General features: G+C 43.6%; 1 protein-coding gene across 14 annotated transcripts in view; it reads left to right on the top strand.

The window, feature by feature from the left end:
- SYNRG (synergin gamma) overlaps positions 1-18,627 on the top strand; it is an 82,406-nt gene that overhangs the window by 55,834 nt on the left and 7,945 nt on the right. For 9 of the 14 annotated variants that reach the window (XM_066262796.1, XM_066262786.1, XM_066262797.1 and 6 more), the window contains 5 exons: positions 7,947-8,540; positions 10,757-10,920; positions 12,368-12,421; positions 13,315-13,411; positions 15,235-15,383. In XM_066262796.1, the coding sequence (XP_066118893.1) occupies positions 7,947-8,540; positions 10,757-10,920; positions 12,368-12,421; positions 13,315-13,411; positions 15,235-15,383 (1,058 nt within the window). The remainder of the gene's footprint in view (positions 1-7,946; positions 8,541-10,756; positions 10,921-12,367; positions 12,422-13,314; positions 13,412-15,234; positions 15,384-18,627) is intronic. The other 5 variants (XM_066262798.1, XM_066262799.1, XM_066262789.1 and 2 more) reach the window with 3 other exon arrangements.

Here is an 18,627-nt window from a genome sequence, read left to right as displayed (position 1 = left end):
TTTTTTTTAACTTAATGAGTTGACATTGATCAATGGGTTTCAGGAAAACATTTCTATAGCATATGAACTATTTATTGGCTTGTGTGCCCATAACCTAAAGTCAAAACAAGTTCTTAAAATGACTTTAGAGGATGTCTCAAAGTAGACTTCTAGAATGACCCACAAAAGTTAGTAAGAATAGGCCAAAATTGGGAAATAATTTTTTTTTTTCATTTTAGAGTATAATAACAAATCTTGGAAATGTTGTTTTCAGATCAGAAAACCTTGGGGGTAAAATAGGTTGTTTCTATAGTTGAAATTTTTTTCTTACAGTTTTAGGATTTGGTTCTTTGTTCTTTTTAAAACTTTGAGACAGTGCCTGGCCTGTGCTGGCACAGTGGATAAATCCTTGACTGGAACACTGAGGTTGCCAGTTCAAAGCCCTGGGCTTGCCCGGTCAAGGTACATATGACAATCAATGAACAACTGAAGTGAAGCAGATATGAGTTGATATTTCTTGCTCCCTGACCTTCTCTCTCCTCTCTCTGTAAAATCAATGTATTTTTAATAGGATTCCTAAAAGATCACTTATATTATCTGAAATAATGCTATTTGAGGAAGAAAACGTTGTATATTAGGGTTTAGATGAACTCTTAAGAAAAGTTGGGTCTGTCATTTAAAATATCGTGTATTCCAGAGCATAATGCTTTAGGAAGTTGAATAGTACTTGGTTTTAAAAACCTTGTGTACTGCTAACTGATTTGGATGAGAGAGGTTTGGTGTAGTCTCCATCTAGAGTGATGATACCAGATGCCCTTTATTTAGGATGTTCTGATGCCGTATATAAGACCACTCTTGGGGTAGCTTTGGCTAAGATATTCCTTTGTCAATGGTATTATCTAATGCTATATTGTTCCATCTGGGACAGTTTTATTTAACTCCTTTCAGCATTTATCTGAGCAGGCTGCAGAAAATGACTGGATATTACCGTGTGTAAAACAATCACATTCACAAATTGAACAATTAATGGTTCCAGAATAACATTTACTCTCAGGAAAGAAGTTTTTTGTTGTTGTTTTGTGTGTGTGTGGGGGGGTGTTGTTGTGGTTTTTTTTATGACAGAGACAGAGAGAGGGACAGATAAGGACAGACAGGGAGGGAGAGAGATGAGAACCATCAGTTCTTCGTTGCAGCTTCTTAGTTGTTCATTGATTGCTTTCTCATATGTGCTGTGACTGGGAGGCTACAGCAGACTAAGTGACCCCTTGCTCAAGGCAGCGACCTTGAGCTCAAGCTGGTGAGCCTTGCTCAAACCAGATGAGCCCACACTCAAGCCGGTGACCTCGGGGTTTTGAACCTGGGTCTTCCGCATCCCAGTCTGACACTCTACCCACTGTGCCACCGCCTGGTCAGGCAGGAAGTTTTAATAATATAATAATATAAACTTACAAGAAAGACTTAAAGAATTCTATGCTATAGGTTTAAACAAACAAAAAGACGTTATTTTGTTTACCCCAGTACCAAGTTAAGATACCTGAGAAATTATACAAATGAATTTATATTCTGTAACCACTCTATTGTTTTAAAAGCCCTGCTTTTTGAAAGTAGCAAATGAACAGATAGAAGACACTGGTATTGTCAAAGAAACTGGGCTAAAATAATTCAAAAAATCAAATTTTTTTATTTTTAAAGAGCTGCTTCTAGCTTTCTTTTTCTATCAGTTGAGTACTTGTGATAACTGTTTCGGGAAATGCTGGCCCAATAGCTTTAAGAGCACGATAGGATCCTAGGCATGGGAAGGTCTCTGTGTGCCACCTTCTCCCCTGCATGACCAAAAGGCCCCAATTGTAATTGCCATCTTCTAGGTTCATTTGGTGGTGGTGGTGTTTTTTAATGAGATTTTTAAAAATTAATTTATTATTTTTTTAATGAGATTTTTTTTTTTTTTTTTTACAGAAGCAGAGATAGACAGGGACAGACAGACAGGAACGGAGAGAGATGAGAAGCATCAATCATTAGTTTCTCGTTGCGTGTTGTGACTTCTTAGTTGTTCATTGATTGCTTTCTCATATGTGCCTTGACCGTGGGCCTTCAGCAGACCGAGTAACCCCTTGCTGGAGCCCAGCGACCTTGGGTCCAAGCTGGTGAGTTTTTTGTTCAAACCAGATGAGCCCGCGCTCAAGCTGGCGACCTTGGGGTCTTGAACCTGGATCCTTCCGCATCCCAGTCCGACGCTCTATCTACTGCGCCACTGCCTGGTCAGGCTTTAATGAGATTTTTAATGACAACCAAGAGCAGTCCCTCTGTATGTCCTGACACCATTTGTTGGCCTTCCAGCCTCCTCTGACTTCAAGTATCCACAGTATTACTGCTTTTCTTTATTGAACTTCAGGCACTGACAGGGAGAGCTGATGGTGCTTACAGATAGCATGGATAGCATTTAAACCATAGATTTACATGAATCAGTACAAAAGGAGAAAGGGAGGTTTCTATTGCTAATTAGAAAACACTGGAAGGCAGTCATGCCGGAGCATTTTCCTGTTTCCATCAACAACACCTATCAGGGTGTTTGAGATTTATGGAACCCTCAGGCCAGGTTTTCTAAGTATTAGAGAATGTGAATATGACTGATCTCGGAGGGTTGGACAGGGTCAGGGTGGGAAGAAGTTGAAAGATATAAATATTTCATAGTTTGCTTTGGTAAATGAAATTTGGATTAAATCAATATTGGAAATGAAAAGATAATTCTTTTTTTCAAAGACTCCTCCCAAGTCCATTGAATATTTTTATTGCTATATAAAATACTAGGGAATAGTATCCCCTTTCTTTTTTTCCAAACCCCTTTCTCTAAAGCCTGTAACTCGTATTCACGTGGACATATGTTTACAACTCCAGACAAAGTCTGTGGAAATTGGTATGGCCTTCTGTGTCCTGTAGAGGCAGCTCACATTCTTTATTCCAAGAAATACCTTGTTTTTCAGTGGCGGTTATGCAAGAGACTGATAGTTACTTACTAGCATAAGCAAGAAATCTATGTCATGATTTGAGATGCAGGATGAAAAGATTGTGTAGTATATTCCTTTGGCCTTTGTAATGGGACATTCCTGGTTGCAAACAAACATGGGTATTAAAGCATACAATTTGGCCTGTTATCTTGCACGATTGCAGTTTAAGCTAGCACAGCCCCACAATTCTTTAATAGAATTGGAAATGCAGTAGTAATTTGCTCATTTTATTGCATCCGTCCTATTTTTCCCTTTTCTCTTGGCAATTTATAGAATTCAGTTATCAAATTGAAAACCCATCTTAAGCAACTTCAGTGATTACAAGATAAACTGGGGGTTATTTCATATTATTTTTCCACATACGGTTTCCATCACTTATATTGTAGGTCTTACAGAGTCTTTAATATTTGTAAGACCATCCTACAAATAGATATAATTTGACTGGTTAGAAAATGTAGAACTTGTTTACATGGGAAATGAGGAATTTTCTTGGTTTAACTTACCCTCAGTGAACTGATTTACCTCATTTTCTTAGAAAATGGCTTACTAGTATTCACCATACCAGAAAGTACTACTCTGTTTTTATATCATACATAAATGCAGGAATAGAATGTTCTCTCATTCCTATGTAATTTCAATTTTAGTACTATCTTTTGGTTCAAATGAATTGCACTTCAGTAAATTATTTTTTTACAGTATAGTAGCCAATAAATAAGAAAAGTAAAATTTAAATATCAACCTCAAGGCTTGATTTTAGTATATCCTATATATTTACTCTTTTTAAGTATAAAACATAAGATTTAAGATCAGTGGTATTATTAAAATACTTTTTCAGCTAAGGTAATACCTCATTGTTTATATATATATTTTTTTAACCTTGTTTTTGTTTATTCCATAATTGCACAAAAGGGTCTTTTTATTGCTATAGCAACTTGGTTGTAATGTTTGAACTAGATAGAGCTTAACTTGTTGTTATTATTTATTCATTTTAGAGGAGAGAGAGAGAGAGGAAGTGGGGAGGAGCAGGAAGCATCAACTCCCATATGTGCCTTAACCAGGCAAGCCCAGGGTTTCGAACTGGCAACCTCAGTGTTCCAGGTCAACACTTTATCCACTGTACCACCACAGTTCAGGCCAAACTTAACTTGTTATTAACTTTATCTTTGTCTCTAGAAAAATTGCTACTCTTTCCTTGGATGAGATTCTGGGAGATCATAATATAGTTTCCCCAAAGAACTTTCTGGTAGGGTCTAATAATAAAAATATCTGTATTGTGGGCCGTGGCTGGTTGGCTCAGTGGTAGAGCATCAGCCCAGTGTGTGGATGTCCTGGGTTTCATTCAGGGTCAGGGCAGGCAGGAGAAATGACCATCTGTTCCACACCTTCCCCTCCTCCTTCTCTCTGTCTCTTTTTTTCCCTCTCCCATCTCCCACAGCCATGGCCCAATTTGTTCGAGAGAGTTGGCCTCAGGCACTGAGGATGGCTCCGTGGCCTCTGCCTCAGGCACTAAAAAGAAATATGCCCCAGATAGGCAGAACATCGCCCTCTAGTGGGCTTGCAGGTGGATCCCAGTGCGGGTATGCAGGAGTCTGTTCCTCTGTCTCCTCCCCTCCTCTCACTAAAAAAAAAAAAAATTTTTTTAATTTGTATTGTGAAACATTCTTTGAATATACCCCTGGAAGAGGAAGACTAATCTTGTATTTAACTTCATCTGCCTCGTGATTGAATTTTACCTCATTTAAATCAGGCTACCTTCTAAGGAAGTGTTTTGCCTAAAGTCTTTTTTGAAACTGTACATTTTTCATCTGAGTCTTTTTTCTTCCTGTTTAATGAGCCAAATTTGAAGGGTACCATTTACATACAGAGTTTTAAAGTACAAGGGTGGCCTGATATTTGGTGGCACAGTGGATAAAGCGTTGACCTGGAACCCTGAGGTTGCCGATTTGAGGCCCTGGGCTTGTCTGGTCAAGGCACATATGGGAGTTAATACTTCTGCTCCTCCTCCTTCTCTCTCTCTCTTCTTTGTAAAATGAATAAATAAATTTTTTTTTTTTTTGTATTTTTCTGAAGCTGGAAACCGGGAGAGACAGTCAGACAGACTCCCGCATGTGCCCGACCGGGATCCACCTGGCACGCCCACCAGGGGACGTCGCTCTGTCACGACCAGAGCCACTCTAGCGCCTGGGGCAGAGGCCAAGGAGCCATCCCCAGCACCCGGGCCATCTTTGCTCCAATGGAGCCTCGCTGCGGGAGGGGAAGAGAGAGACAGAGAGGAAGGAGAGGGGGAGGGGTGGAGAAGCAGATGGGCGCTTCTCCAGTGTGCCCTGGCCGGAAATCGAACCCGGGACTTCTGCACGCCAGGCCGACGCTCTACCACTGAGCCAACCGGCCAGGGCCAATAAAATTTTTTAAAAAAATGAAATTTAAAGTACAAGGGTGGGCAAAAGTAGGTTTACTGTTGTTCATATACATATGAATAATCCAATAATTAATAAATAATACTACAAGTATAAACTCTTTGTTTTTCATACAACTATGAATATGCTTTTGCCCTCTCCTGTTTACTGTTGTTTTGTGAAAGTTATCTGCATTTCACTGGTTGGCCTTTTTGTACATCAGGGTGTTCCATTTTTATTTATTTATTTTTATTTTATTTTATTTTTTTACAGAGACAGAGAGAGAGTCAGAGAGAGGGATAGATAGGGACAGACAGACAGGAATGGAGAGGGATGAGAAGCATCAATCATTAGTTTTTCGTTGCGACTCCTTAGTTGTTCATTGATTGCTTTCTCATATGTGCCTTGACCGTGGGGGCTACAGCAGACCGAGTAACCCCTTGCTCGAGCCAGCGACCTTAGGTCCAAGCTGGTGAGCTCTGCTCAAACCAGATGAGCCTGCGCTCAAGCTGGCCACCTGGGGGTCTTGAACCTGGGTCTTCCGCATCCCAGTTCGACACTCTATCCTCTGCGCTACGCCTGGTCAGGCCAGGTTCCATTTTTTTTTTTTTTTTTTTTTTTCCTGAAGCTGGAAACAGGGAGAGACAGTCAGACAGACTCCCGCATGCGCCCGACCAGGATCTACCCGGCACGCCCACCAGGGGCGATGCTCTGCCCACCAGGGGGCGATGCTCTGCCCATCCTGGGCATCGCCATGTTGCGACCAGAGCCACTCTAGCGCCTGAGGCAGAGGCCACAGAGCCATTCCCAGCGCCTGGGCCATCTTAGCTCCAATGGAGCCTTGGCTGTGGAAGGGGAAGAGAGAGACAGAGAGGAAGGCGCGGCGGAGGGGTGGAGAAGCAAATGGGCGCTTCTCCTGTGTGCCCTGGCCGGGAATCGAACCCGGGTCCTCCGCACGCTAGGCCGACGCTCTACCGCTGAGCCAACCGGCCAGGGCAGGTTGTTCCATTTTTATTATTAACATAGTACCCTTTCGCTAGTGGGGTTTTAAAGAAAGAGAAGTGGAGTACGCTGTTAGGAGAGCTACGGGAGTGTCAGGAGTCACTTCACACTCATAAAGTATGCAGTATTGATGTGAAACAAAGACGAAATGACCCAGTGTTGGTTCACCTATTAGTCATGAAAATCTAGGTCACAAAACTTTTTAGCATTTTCTTTGTAAACCGTGTTTGTGGTTGTCAGAGGGAGTGTAGCACATGGCCTTGTTGCCTTGTATACAATGACTACAATGGCACTGAACGTGTGTGAGTCAGACTGAAGGACACTGCTGCGGAAAGGTGGCACAAGTGGCTTCTCCGCACGACCTTGTGTAGTGTTACTCAGCCTCAGCCGATTTGAGTTTTGAATAAGACCACTAAAATGATGAGTTGACATTTCATTTTTACTTTGAAATAATTTCATTTTAGACCCTAAATAAGTGGCAAAATGTCATATTGAGTCTGATGGCGACTGTGTTGTACAAATATCACTATCATATATTGCTTACAGGGCCCTGAGTCCTTTACACACATTATCATTAATTGTGACAACACAGCCCATCCAAGTACATGGTATTTTCATCTTACAGATAACCAAGGTGTGAAAATGTTAAATAGCTTGCTTAGTGTCACATAAGAAGTAGGTGGCAGGGCTGAACCCAGGTTTGTCTAAATAAAAGACCTACATTTTTTTTGGTTTTATGCTACCTCTCAAATTATTTAAACATATATTAAGAGTGTAAAATGAGTCTTTTGCCCCCAGCATTTATTTCTTCTTTTTCTTCTTCCTTTTTTTTTTATTTTTTTTTATGAGGGGTTAAAACATAGTTGAAGGAGAAACAGGACCCAGACCTTTGACTGTTTCTTAAGGGCTAACATAGATTAGATTGATTTTTCTTTCTCATTCATACTCCATCACAGCAGTATGACATCCATATTGATCAAAATAACAACTGGGTAAGTAACTGCTTAATTAAAATCTCATATTTTGCCTGGTTTGAGACAGAAACTTCTAATAATTGATTAAAAGTTAGGTGACATGATTTTCATTTTAGTTTTGAGGAATTGTCAACAATAATTAGCTTGCCCTGTACCCTTCATATATCCCTGTTTTAAAGTAACATTTTCCAACAAAGTCAAGGTGAAAGAGACAGGTTTTGGGCAGGGAATATTGTAAATATACATTTTAAAGTTTATAAATGAACAATTTATTAAATATCCCTTTTCTCATTTGAAACAGTATATATGTATTGGTAGATGAAACATATCCTTTTTTTGGTAATTTTTACATCCAAATAAAATGGCTGTTGTAACTAAATATAAATGACAAGTAAAGGCTAATGTGGGTTTTTAAAGATCAGATTTTATAGCTCAACTCCTTTAATTTTAGTACAAGCTCTAAATTTAGTTAACTCCAACATAGCATAAAAATAATCAAATATGCTAGACATTTTGCTTCTGCAGAGTTTAGGGCATTTTGCCTAAATCGTGAGCTTGCCTCTAATTGTGGGGTCTTATTTCCCTTTCAGATATAGAGGACTTAAAATATGCTGCTTTTGGAACCTACAGTAGCAATTTTGCAGTGAGCACACTTACAAACTATGACTGGTCAGACAGGGATGATGCATCTCAGGGCAGAAAACTCTCTCCATTTGTCTTCTCAGCAGGAAGCAGATCCTCCTCAGCTGCCTCAGTTCTTCGAAAGAAAGAGACTTCATTTGGCAGTTCTGAAAACATCACCATGGCACCTCTGTCTAAAGTCGCCACTTTTGCAAGTGAAGATTCTCTTCCAGAGACTACCTTTCCTACTTTTGCCAGTTTTAAAGATGTGATTCCTAAGACCAGTGAGCAAAATGAATATGAAAGCAGGGACTATAAGGATTTCACAAGACAGGACCTGCCTACAACTGAATTTAGCCAAGAGGTCACGTGCCCAAGCCCAGCTTCCAGCGGCACTTCCCACGACACCCCCATAGAATGTTCAGATGACTATGGAGAGTTTCAAAGTGAAAAGCCCAAAATCAGCAAATTTGACTTCTTAGTGGCCAATTCACAAAGCAAAATGAAATCCAGTGAAGAAATGATCAAAAGTGAACTGGCAACCTTTGACCTTTCTGTTCAGGGTGAGTAGCTTTCAACGTAGATTTTTACTGTCATGGTTTTTTCCACCGAGGTGTTCGATGTTCTTTCTTAGAATAAAACATTGGTCCCTGGTTTGGCCGGAAATAGATTTTCCAGTATTTGAAATGAGTGTATTACAAATAGCTATTATAAAAAAAAAACACAAAAAAACCTGACCAGGCGGTGGTGCAGTGGATAGAGCGTCGGACTGGGATGCGGAGGACCCAGGTTCGAGAACCCGAGGTCGCCAGCTTGAGCGCGGGCTTATCAGGTGTGAGCAAAAAAGCTCACTAGCTTGGACCCAAGATTGCTGGCTTGAGCAAGGGGTTACTCGGTCTGCTGTAGCCCCACAGTCAAGGCACATATGAGAAAGCAATCAATGAACAACTAAGGTGTCGCAACGAGAAACTGATTATTGATGCTTCTCATCTCTCTCCGTTCCAGTCTGTCTGTCCCTGTCTATCCCTCTCCCTGACTCTCTCTCTCTGGCTCTGTAAAAAAAAAAAAAAATAAAAAAAAGCCCTGGCTGGTTGACTCAGCTGTAGAGCATCAGCCCAGCATGTGAAGGTCCTGGGTTTGATTCCTGGTCAGGGCACACAGGAGAAGCATCCATCTACTTCTCCACCCTTCCCCTTCTCCTTTCTCTCTGTCTCTCTCTTCCCCTCTCACAGCCAGGGCTCCATTGGAGCAAAGTTGGCCTGGGCGCTGAGGATAGCTCCATGGCCTCTGCCTCAGGCGCTAGAATGGCTCCGGTTGTAGCAGATCCAAGCCCCAGATGGGCTGAGCATCGCCCCCTGGTGGGCATGCCAGGTGGATCCTGGTCCGGTGCATGCAGGAGTCTGTCTGTCTGCCTCACCTGCTTCTTACTTCAGAAAAATACAAAAGAGAGGAGAAATAAAAGGTTTTCTTGAGACTGAAGTCAAACCTCAGATAACTGCTTTTTGGCTAAACATACATTCTGTTGTTCATTAGCATGTTTGGTTAGAAGTGTGTTGAGTTAAAAGTACCAGAGAAATGAATTTGATCCACTTGTGGGCAAGTTAGCTCTGCTCTTATTTCCTGGCTATGTCCTGTATCTTTTAAGCCAGAGACTGCAATGTGGTAGCTGTAGATCTGGATCCAGTCTGCAAAGCTGTTTTATTGACCCACAAAGAAGAGTTTTTAAATGTGTGAAGCAGCCTGACCAGGCAGTGGTGCAGTGGATAGAGCTTCAGCCTGGGTTGCTAAGGACCCAGGTTCAAAACCCCAATGTGGCTGGCTTGAGTACAGGCTCACCAGCTTGAGCAAAGGGTTGCTGGCTTGAGTGTGGAATCATAGACATGACTCCATGGTCACTGGCTTGAAGTCCAAGGATGCTGGCTTGAAACTTAAGGTTGCTGGCTTGAGCAAGGAGGGGGCTCAGCTGCAGCACCCTGGTCAAAGCACATATGAGAAAGCAATCGATGAACAACTAAGCTGCCACAACTGTGAGTTGATGCTTCTCATCTCTCTCCCTTCCTGTCTGTCTGTCCCTCTCAAAAAAAAAAAAAAAATGTGTGTGTGAAGCAGATACCAATACATAAAAATCATGGGGTTTTACAATCTGAATTTCTAGCTTTTCTTAAAAAGTAGTATCTGGCCACACTAGGCCTGCATTGCCAGCTCTTGACAATCATATGGAGCTGAGTAGCAATGTCCCCCCTCTAACCAGTGGGGTGTGTTCTCCCTAGTGTCACAGTCCCCAGCACTTCAGTCTCCACCTGACTGACTGTAGTCATCTGCTTCACCTACCTGCTCTCTGAAGGCATCTGAGCTTGTCCCTTCTGCTCTAAGCCCAGTTTGACAGAGGGGATCGCTGATTTCCATTAGATTGAGAGAATGTGCGAGAGATGGGTGCAGAACCATAACTAAGGACTGGAAAATCAGCATAGCTCTTATGCACTGATATTTAGAAAGACTTTTCAGTCCTCTGGATTCCAGTGACTCTGCACTTAGAATTATGTAAGAATTATGTTATTTCGGGGAAGAGTAGTAGAGAAAATGAAAGGCAGGGAAACCAAGCAAGAGAGAACAATGGAAAGGATTCAGCATGTAGCTTGCCAGACAGAACAAATGAGGATGGTGTTTCTGAACACCTCATGACCTAAACATCAACAGGAGAGGGTCACATTGGCAAGAGTCCCTGCTTGAACTAAGCTGAGTAATCCAGGCATCTAACCGTGCCATCCACTTCTCCCAGGATCACACAAGAGGAGCTTGAGCCTTGGTGATAAAGAAATAAGCCGTTCTTCTCCATCTCTGGCTTTGGAGCAGCCTTTCCGAGACCGCTCCAACACTCTGAGTGAGAGGCCTGCGCTGCCTGTCATCCGTGACAAGTACAAAGACCTGACAGGCGAAGTGGAGGTGAGCGGGTGGTTTCCCAGAAGGGCCAGGTGAAGGGCCAGCTGAGCCCAGAGGACCCTGAGGAAGAATGCCTGCAGCTTTCGCATGTGACAGGAGGGGCAGAGAGTCACAAGGCACCAGATATAAAATATGTAATTAAAGTGAGAGAATCGTGACAGCACTGGATGAAAATACGTTCTCTATTTCCTCCACTGAAAAGTAGTTAGTGATCTTAAAATCGAAATTATTTATGGCCCTGGCCGGTTGGCTCAGCGGTAGAGCGTCGGCCTGGCATGCGGGGGACCCGGGTTTGATTCCCGGCCAGGGCACACAGGAGAAGCGCCCATTTGCTTCTCCACCCCCCCCTTCTTCCTCTCTGTCTCTCTCTTCCCCTCCTGCAGCCAAGGCTCCATTGGAGTAAGGATGGCCCAGGCGCTGGGGATGGCTCCTTGGCCTCTGCCCCAGGCGCTAGAGTGGCTCTGGTAGTGGCAGAGCGACCCCCGGAGGGGCAGAGCATCGCCCCCTGGTGGGCAGAGCATCGCCCCTGGTGGGCGTGCCGGATGGATCCTGGTCGGGCGCATGTGGGAGTCTGTCTGACTGTCTCTCCCCGTTTCCAGCTTCAGAAAAATACAAAAAAAAAAAAAAATCGAAATTATTTATGGGACTTCACAAGGAGGAATGTGTTTAAGGGAATACTTTTTGAGCACTCAGACTTTATCATTTTAGTAAATGGTAGAACATTAGAAATGGAGAAGAAAGGGAAAACGTTATGAATCTTCTGTTTATAGTTGCTTATCTTAGTCCCATGCTGCTTCCTCATAGGGCCAACACTTAACTGTTCTCCTACCCCTGTTGTCATGCACACGCATGTATGCATGCACATGGGCACACACATGGTGGCTGGCTTGATATGGCCTCTTGTACTAGGCACCTGTGTGAAGAGTACCTTTGAAGTTTATGCCATCACTAGAATAAATAAGGCGACATTTGCAGAGGGAAGCAGCTACAAAACATTTCCCTCAGATCTACAAGTTACGTGCTTGGAAGTTACATTTATTAGAAATTTTAAAAAGTCATTAATGGGGCCTGACCGGTGGTGGCGCAGTAGTTAGAGCTTCAGCTTGGGATGCTGAGGTCCCAGGTTCGAAACCCCAAGATTGCCAGCTTGAGCATGGGATCATGATCCAGGGGTCACTGGCTCAGCTGGAGTCCCCTGGTCAAGGCACATAGGAGAAACAATCAATGAACAACTAAGGTGCCGCAACTATGAATTGATGCTTCTCATTTCTCTCCCTTCCTGTCTTTCTCTATAAGAAACAATTATTAATGCATTCATAAGATAAACTGTGCTTGAACTGTAGTGATTTTAATAAAAAGGAAAGTCTTCCAGTGCCCTTTGATTTGACAGTTATAAATAGAGGATTCCAGACTTGCCCTTTTAACCCAATTCTTTTTATAAAATTCACAGGAGAATGAGAGATATGCATATGAATGGCAGAGGTGCCTGGGGAGTGCCCTGGATGTGAGTATGTCACCTTTACAGTGTTCACCTGTATGTCAGTGCTGCCTTGTGTCACTTCCCCTTCTCCTTAGTTCATCTGAACAGACAGGTGAAATCGAAGTGAGCCCACCCTCGAAGGCCTGTGCATATGAAGCTCTGTAGAAAGTCATACGTCTTAAGTGAGGCTTCTTTTCCAATAGCAGACACTGTCTCATTTGTCATTTGTGCCCTTGTCTGTCACTTTGTTTAAAAAATAACAAAACAAGCCTGGCCAGGCATGGCACAGTGTATGGAGCGTTGGACTGGGACGCAGAGGTCCCAGCTTTGAAATCCCAAGGTTGCTGGTTTGAGCACAGGCTTATCCAGCTAGAGCATGGGCTCTCTAGCTTGAGTGCAGGGTTGCTGGCTTGAGCGTGGGATCACAGACATGACCCCATGGTCGCTGGCTTGAGCCCAAAGGTCTCTGGCTTGAGCAAGCGGTCACCCATTCTGCTATACTCCCCCCACCCCCGGTCAAGGCCCATATGAGAAAGAAGTCAGTGAACAACTAAGGTGCCCCATTAAAGAACTGATGCTTTTCATCTCTCTCCCTTCCTGTCTGTCTGTCCCTATCTGCCTGTCTCTCTGACTTTCTCTTTGTCTCTGTCAAAAAATAAATAACAAAACGATGTCATGAATGCTGCCTGAATTAAACTAAAATTTAAGCTATGGAACCTCTTTCAGAGAAATGGAGGGCTTTTTCTTCAAGGTTAAAATTAATCCTCATTTGTTTCAGCATAGTCATGTACATGCATCAGTTAGTCATGCTTTTTCACACCTCCTGGCCTCTTCCTTTTGGGTTTTCTACTAATAGTAAATTGATTTGCTGTGACTCTTCTCGATTATGTAAGGTGATGTGATTTCATTTCTTATAGGTCATTAAGAAAGCAAATGATACCTTAAATGGAATCAGTAGTAGTTCCGTGTGCACAGAAGTAATTCAGTCAGCTCAAGGCATGGAATATTTATTAGGTATGTTTTATATTTTACTTATTCAAAATCATGACACTGTGAGATAGTTTTGGTTTTCCCTTAAGTAGTTTAATCTAGGTTTCTCAAGTTACATGACTTTACTAAATATAGCATCTGCTTTTGTAGATAAGACACTTACTTAAGTCATAGGCAGAAACAATTGACTGTTTGACTTAAGGTCTCTAAGTTTCCCAGTACCTATTTTAACATAACAGCAACAATGTAAAATTACATTGATAAATCTGTGCCCCTGGTTTATCAAAGAGTCTCAATTAGATGAGACGTTGAAATGAAATCCTTGGGTCTCTAGTCAGTGCCTTACCATGGTCTATCCATTCTTCCTCTCTATCCCTTAACACAGATTCTGTATCACAGATTCTGTAGCTTCCTAGCCACCTTCAGCTGTTAAACAGCCCAGTCCAACTTGAAACCCCAATCTCTGTCCAGCTCGGTGTTTCCCCCTCACCCCATGCTCAGGCCTGGCCTGTGCTGGAGCCACGGACACTGGAGCCTAGTCTTTTTCAGATCTTCATTCAAATGTCACATTCTTAGTGAGGTCTTCCCAGGCCCCCCTTACTCAATTATATCCCCTCTCCCCAGCCAGGCACTTCTTGTCTCTTTCCCTGCCTGCTTTTCTCCCTGGCCTTATCACCGTTTTATCACCTTTAATATCTTACGTATTTTACTTATTTCTTTTTTATTATCTGTTTCCCTCCACTAGAAGGAACCTCCCAGAGAGGAGGGATTGTGGCCTGTTTTGTTTATTGCTATGTCTCCAGTAGCTAGATTAGTGCCTGGCACATAGTGTTCACTAAAAAATATTTCTGGGTGAGTGGATAGTGAAGGCATATGGTCTCTGCTCCTGCCACCTGACTCGAGTTCCATTTTCCCACCCATACTGGCACGATCTGCTACATAAACAGACGTCTGTTCTTCTAGTAGGTTTCCTGGTATCTATCTATGAAAAGTTGTCTTAGGAGCCCCCTCCCTTGGCTTAGGGTGGGCAATAATTCCTGCCCTTCCCCTGGGAAAGGAAGAGGAGAAGCCGTCAGGCTACCCAGGGCTGATGAAGCCAGCCCCGGAGTTCTCAGTCCTCTCTGCAGGGGCTGTGGTGAGGGCTAGGATGTGACTGGTGGCCGTCCTCTGAATGTAAAGTACTTGGCACCTATCATCCTTACTTGAAGAGTCCAGCCACAATTCAGAGATGACAGGAAAAGAACTGTTCTGAGTCCTTTTAAATGTATAAAAGATACATGAAGCTGCAGACTGTGAACCATTGGGCATTCAAAGAAGTGAGTTATTTCTTAATTACTTTGTGATACTGATGTTCAGATTCTTTTGAACTTTTTATATTCCCATTTTCAGTGAGTTTAATGGCATTTCCCATAGTCAAACAGATGGACTCATAAAAAAGTGAGAAAAAGTAATAGCTAATACTTGCAGAATGCCTCCTGATCTGTAGGCAGTTTTACAATATTAACCCATTTAATCCCCTCAACCATCCTTTGAAAGAGGTACTGTTATTAACCTAATTTTGCAGATGAGGAAATTGAGGCACAGACAAGTTATGTGACTTGCCCAAGGTTACACAGCAAGTAAGCGACAGAGCTGGAATTTGAAATCCCATATTGTAGCTCTAAGTTTACCTTCTTCCCAGTCAGTTCTACTGACACATTGAGAGGTGGTTGGTCCCACGGAATAGCACGTTCACCTATGTCCAGATACAGTCCTTATTTCCAACTAAGAGACCAACAAGCAGTGATGATGTCTTATCTACTTATCTCTCCTCTTCCAGCACCTAACTCTACCCCTTCCCCTGCCAGGTGTGGTGGAAGTGTACAGGGTGACCAAGCGTGTGGAGCTGGGGATCAGAGCCACTGCAGTGTGCAGTGAGAAACTCCAGCAGTTGCTTAAGGACATTGATAAAGTCTGGAATAACCTAATCGGCTTCATGTCACTTGCTACACTCACGGTGAGCCCATTGGACACAGTAAGCAGAATCTTGGTTCCTTAACATTTACTTAAACTGGAAGTTTTACTAGCAAAGTTTTATATTCTCCTCCCCTTTTATATATGCCCTTTATCCATGGACTCAAACCCCGTTTTGTGGTAGAAGCCCGTCTCCTCCTCTAGGTACAGACTACGGGAATTCAAAGGTAAAAATCATGTGTCAGTGAGACAAGTGAATTATTGCCCAAGGTTTATCTCAAGGATATGGGTTGGAGTTCAGTAGGTTTGGAACAAGAAGGACTCAGTCCTGGAAAACAAAACCAATCCATCTCTGCCATCCATCTCTGAAAAGAGACAGGACTGTTATTCTCCTGGCCTCCAGTCAATTAAAAACCCACACAGGCTCTTTGATTCCTCTATTAACCTCAGTATAATATAAATTCTTTTGTGCTTCTTTTCAAGGTGAAATTAGTGGTGAACTTCAGAGTGCTTACTTCCTGTTGCTGTCACATGTCAGGAGAACTGTTTATTTTTAATAATGGTAGCATTTTTGTCCTCTTGCCAGTCTGCACAGTGCTTTAGAGACAGAATCTTCAGCATGGCTATCAGTTGAGAGAAGGTGCCTATGGTTGGTAGAAGAATGCTCTCCCCCCCAAAGTGTCCACACTCTAGTCCCTGAAATTTGTGAATTTGGTACCTTACGATAAAAGCTACTTTCTAATCTAAGGTGATTAAATTAAGGATCTTCAGAGGGGGAACTTATCCTGGATAATGCAGGTGGACCCAGTGTTATCAAGGATCCTTATAAGAGGGAAGCAGGTGAGAATGAGGGAAGTGATATGACAATTGAAACAGAGAAAGAGCCTGACCAGGCGGTGACACAGTGGCTAGAGCATCAGACTGGGACACAGAGGACCCAGGTTCGAACCTTAAGGTCACCGGTTTGAAGCCCAAGATTGCTGGCTTAAGTCTAAGGTTGCTGGCTTGAGCAAGGGGTCACTCACTCTGCTGTAGCCCCCAGGTCAAGGCACATAGGAGAAAGCAATCATTAAACAACTAAGGAGCTGCAATGTAAAATTGATGCTTCTCATCTCTCTCTTTCTGTCCCTATCTGTCCCTCTCTGTCTCTCTCTCTGTGTGTGTCTGTCAGGAAAAAAAAAAAAATCCAACAAAATAAAAAGAGCCTGACCTGTGGTGGCACAGTGGATAAAGCATTGACCTGGAATGTTTAAGACACTGGTTTGAACCCTTACCTGGTCAAGGCATATATGAGAGTTGATGCTTCCTGTTCCTCCCCTCTTCTATCTCTCTGTTTCTGAAGTGAGAAGTAGGGAGGCAGAGAGAGAGACACCTGCATGCACCCAACCAGGTCCACCCGGGAGCAGTGCTCTGCCCATCTGGGGCATTGCTCTGTTGCAACCAGAGCCATTCTAACACCTGAGGTGGAGGCCATGGAGCCATCCTCGGTGCCCCAGCCAACTTTGCTCCAATGGAGCCTTGGCTGCAGAAGGGAAGAGAGAGATACAGAGAAAGGATAGAGAAGTAAATGGGTATTTCTCCTGTGTGCCCTGACCAGGAATCGAACCTGGGACATCCACACACCGGATTGATGCTCTACCGCTAAGCCAAACTGCCGGGGCCTCTATTGCTCTTTCTCTCTTTCTTCTCTAAAAATGAATAAGTAGGCCCTGGGCGGTTGGCTCAGTGGTAGAGCATCGGCCTGGCATGCGGGGGACCCAGGTTCGATTCCCGGCCAGGGCACATGGGAGAAGCGCCCATTTGCTTCTCCACGCCCCCCTTCCTCTCTGTCTCTCTCTTCCCCTCCCGCAGCCAGGGCTCCATTGGAGCAAAGATGGCCCAGGTGCTGAGGATGGCTCCTTGGCCTCTGCCCCAGGCGCTAGAGTGGCTCTGGTCGCGACAGAGCGACGCCCCGGAGGGGCAGAGCATCGCCCCCTGGTGGGCAGAGCGTCGCCCCTGGTGGGCGTGCCAGGTGGATCCCGGTCGGGCGCATGCGGGAGTCTGTCTGACTGTCTCTCCCCGTTTCCAGCTTCAGAAAAATACAAAAAAAAAATAAAAATAAAAAATAAAAATGAATAAGTAAAATCTTTAAAAAAAAAACAGAGAAAGAAAGATCGGCAAGTGCTATGCTGTTGTCTTTGAAGATGAAAGATGGGACCATGTTTTAGGGAATATGCACGCAGGCTCTAAAAATTGGAAGAAGCAGAGAAATACATAGATTCTTCCTTAGAATGTCCAGATGGAATGCAGCATAGCTGACCCATTTTTGAATTCTGACCTTCAGAACTGTTAGAGAATAAATTTATGTTGTTTTAAGTGATGAGATTTGTACTAATTTATTTTTTTTTTATTTTTTTAATTTTTTTATTTTCTGAAGCTGGAAATGGGGAGAGGCAGTCAGACAGACTCCCGCATGCGCCCGACCGGGATCCACCCGGCACACCCACCAGGGGGCGACGCTCTGCCCACCAGGGGGCGATGCTCTGCCCCTCCGGGGCGTCGCTCTGTAGCGACCAGAGCCACTCCAGCGCCTGGGGCAGAGGCCAAGGAGCCATCCCCAGCGCCCGGGCCATCTTCGCTCCAATGGAGCCTCCGCTGCGGGAGGGGAAGAGAGAGACAGAGAGGAAGGAGAGGGGGAGGGGTGGAGAAGCAGATGGGTGCTTCTCCTGTGTGCCCTGGCCAGGAATCGAACCCAGGACTTCTGCACGCTAGGCCGACGCTCTACCACTGTGTAATAATTTATTATAGTAGCAATAGGGCAGTGGTTCTCAACCTTTCTAATGCCGTGACCCCGCAATACAGTTCCTCATGTTGCGGTGACCCCAAACCAAAAAATAATTTTGGTGGCTACTTCATAACTGTAATTTTGCTACAGTTATGATTCGGAATGTAAATACCTGATATGCATTTTATATTTTCCGATGGCTTTAGGCAACCCCGCTGGGGTTGTGACCCACAGGTTGAGAACCGCTGCAATAGAGGAAATTACATAAAACATCGTAGCCAAGAATAGTCACACTAACCCAAATCAAAAGTCTGTAATTGCTTGTGGAACCTGTGTCTAGATCACTCTTTTTTTTTTTTTTTTTAAGATTTTATTCATTATAGAGAGGGGAGAGAGAGAGAGAGAGAGAGAGAGAGAGAAGGGGGGAGGAGCAGAAAGCATCAACTCCCATATGTGCCTTGACCAGGCAAGCCCAGGGTTTTGAACCGGCAACCTCAGCGTTTCCAGGTTGACACTTTATCCA

The sequence above is a fragment of the Saccopteryx bilineata genome, chromosome 2, assembly GCF_036850765.1.
Source record: "Saccopteryx bilineata isolate mSacBil1 chromosome 2, mSacBil1_pri_phased_curated, whole genome shotgun sequence".
NCBI lineage: Eukaryota > Metazoa > Chordata > Mammalia > Chiroptera > Emballonuridae > Saccopteryx > Saccopteryx bilineata.
This window is presented reverse-complemented; position numbering and strand designations above follow the sequence as displayed.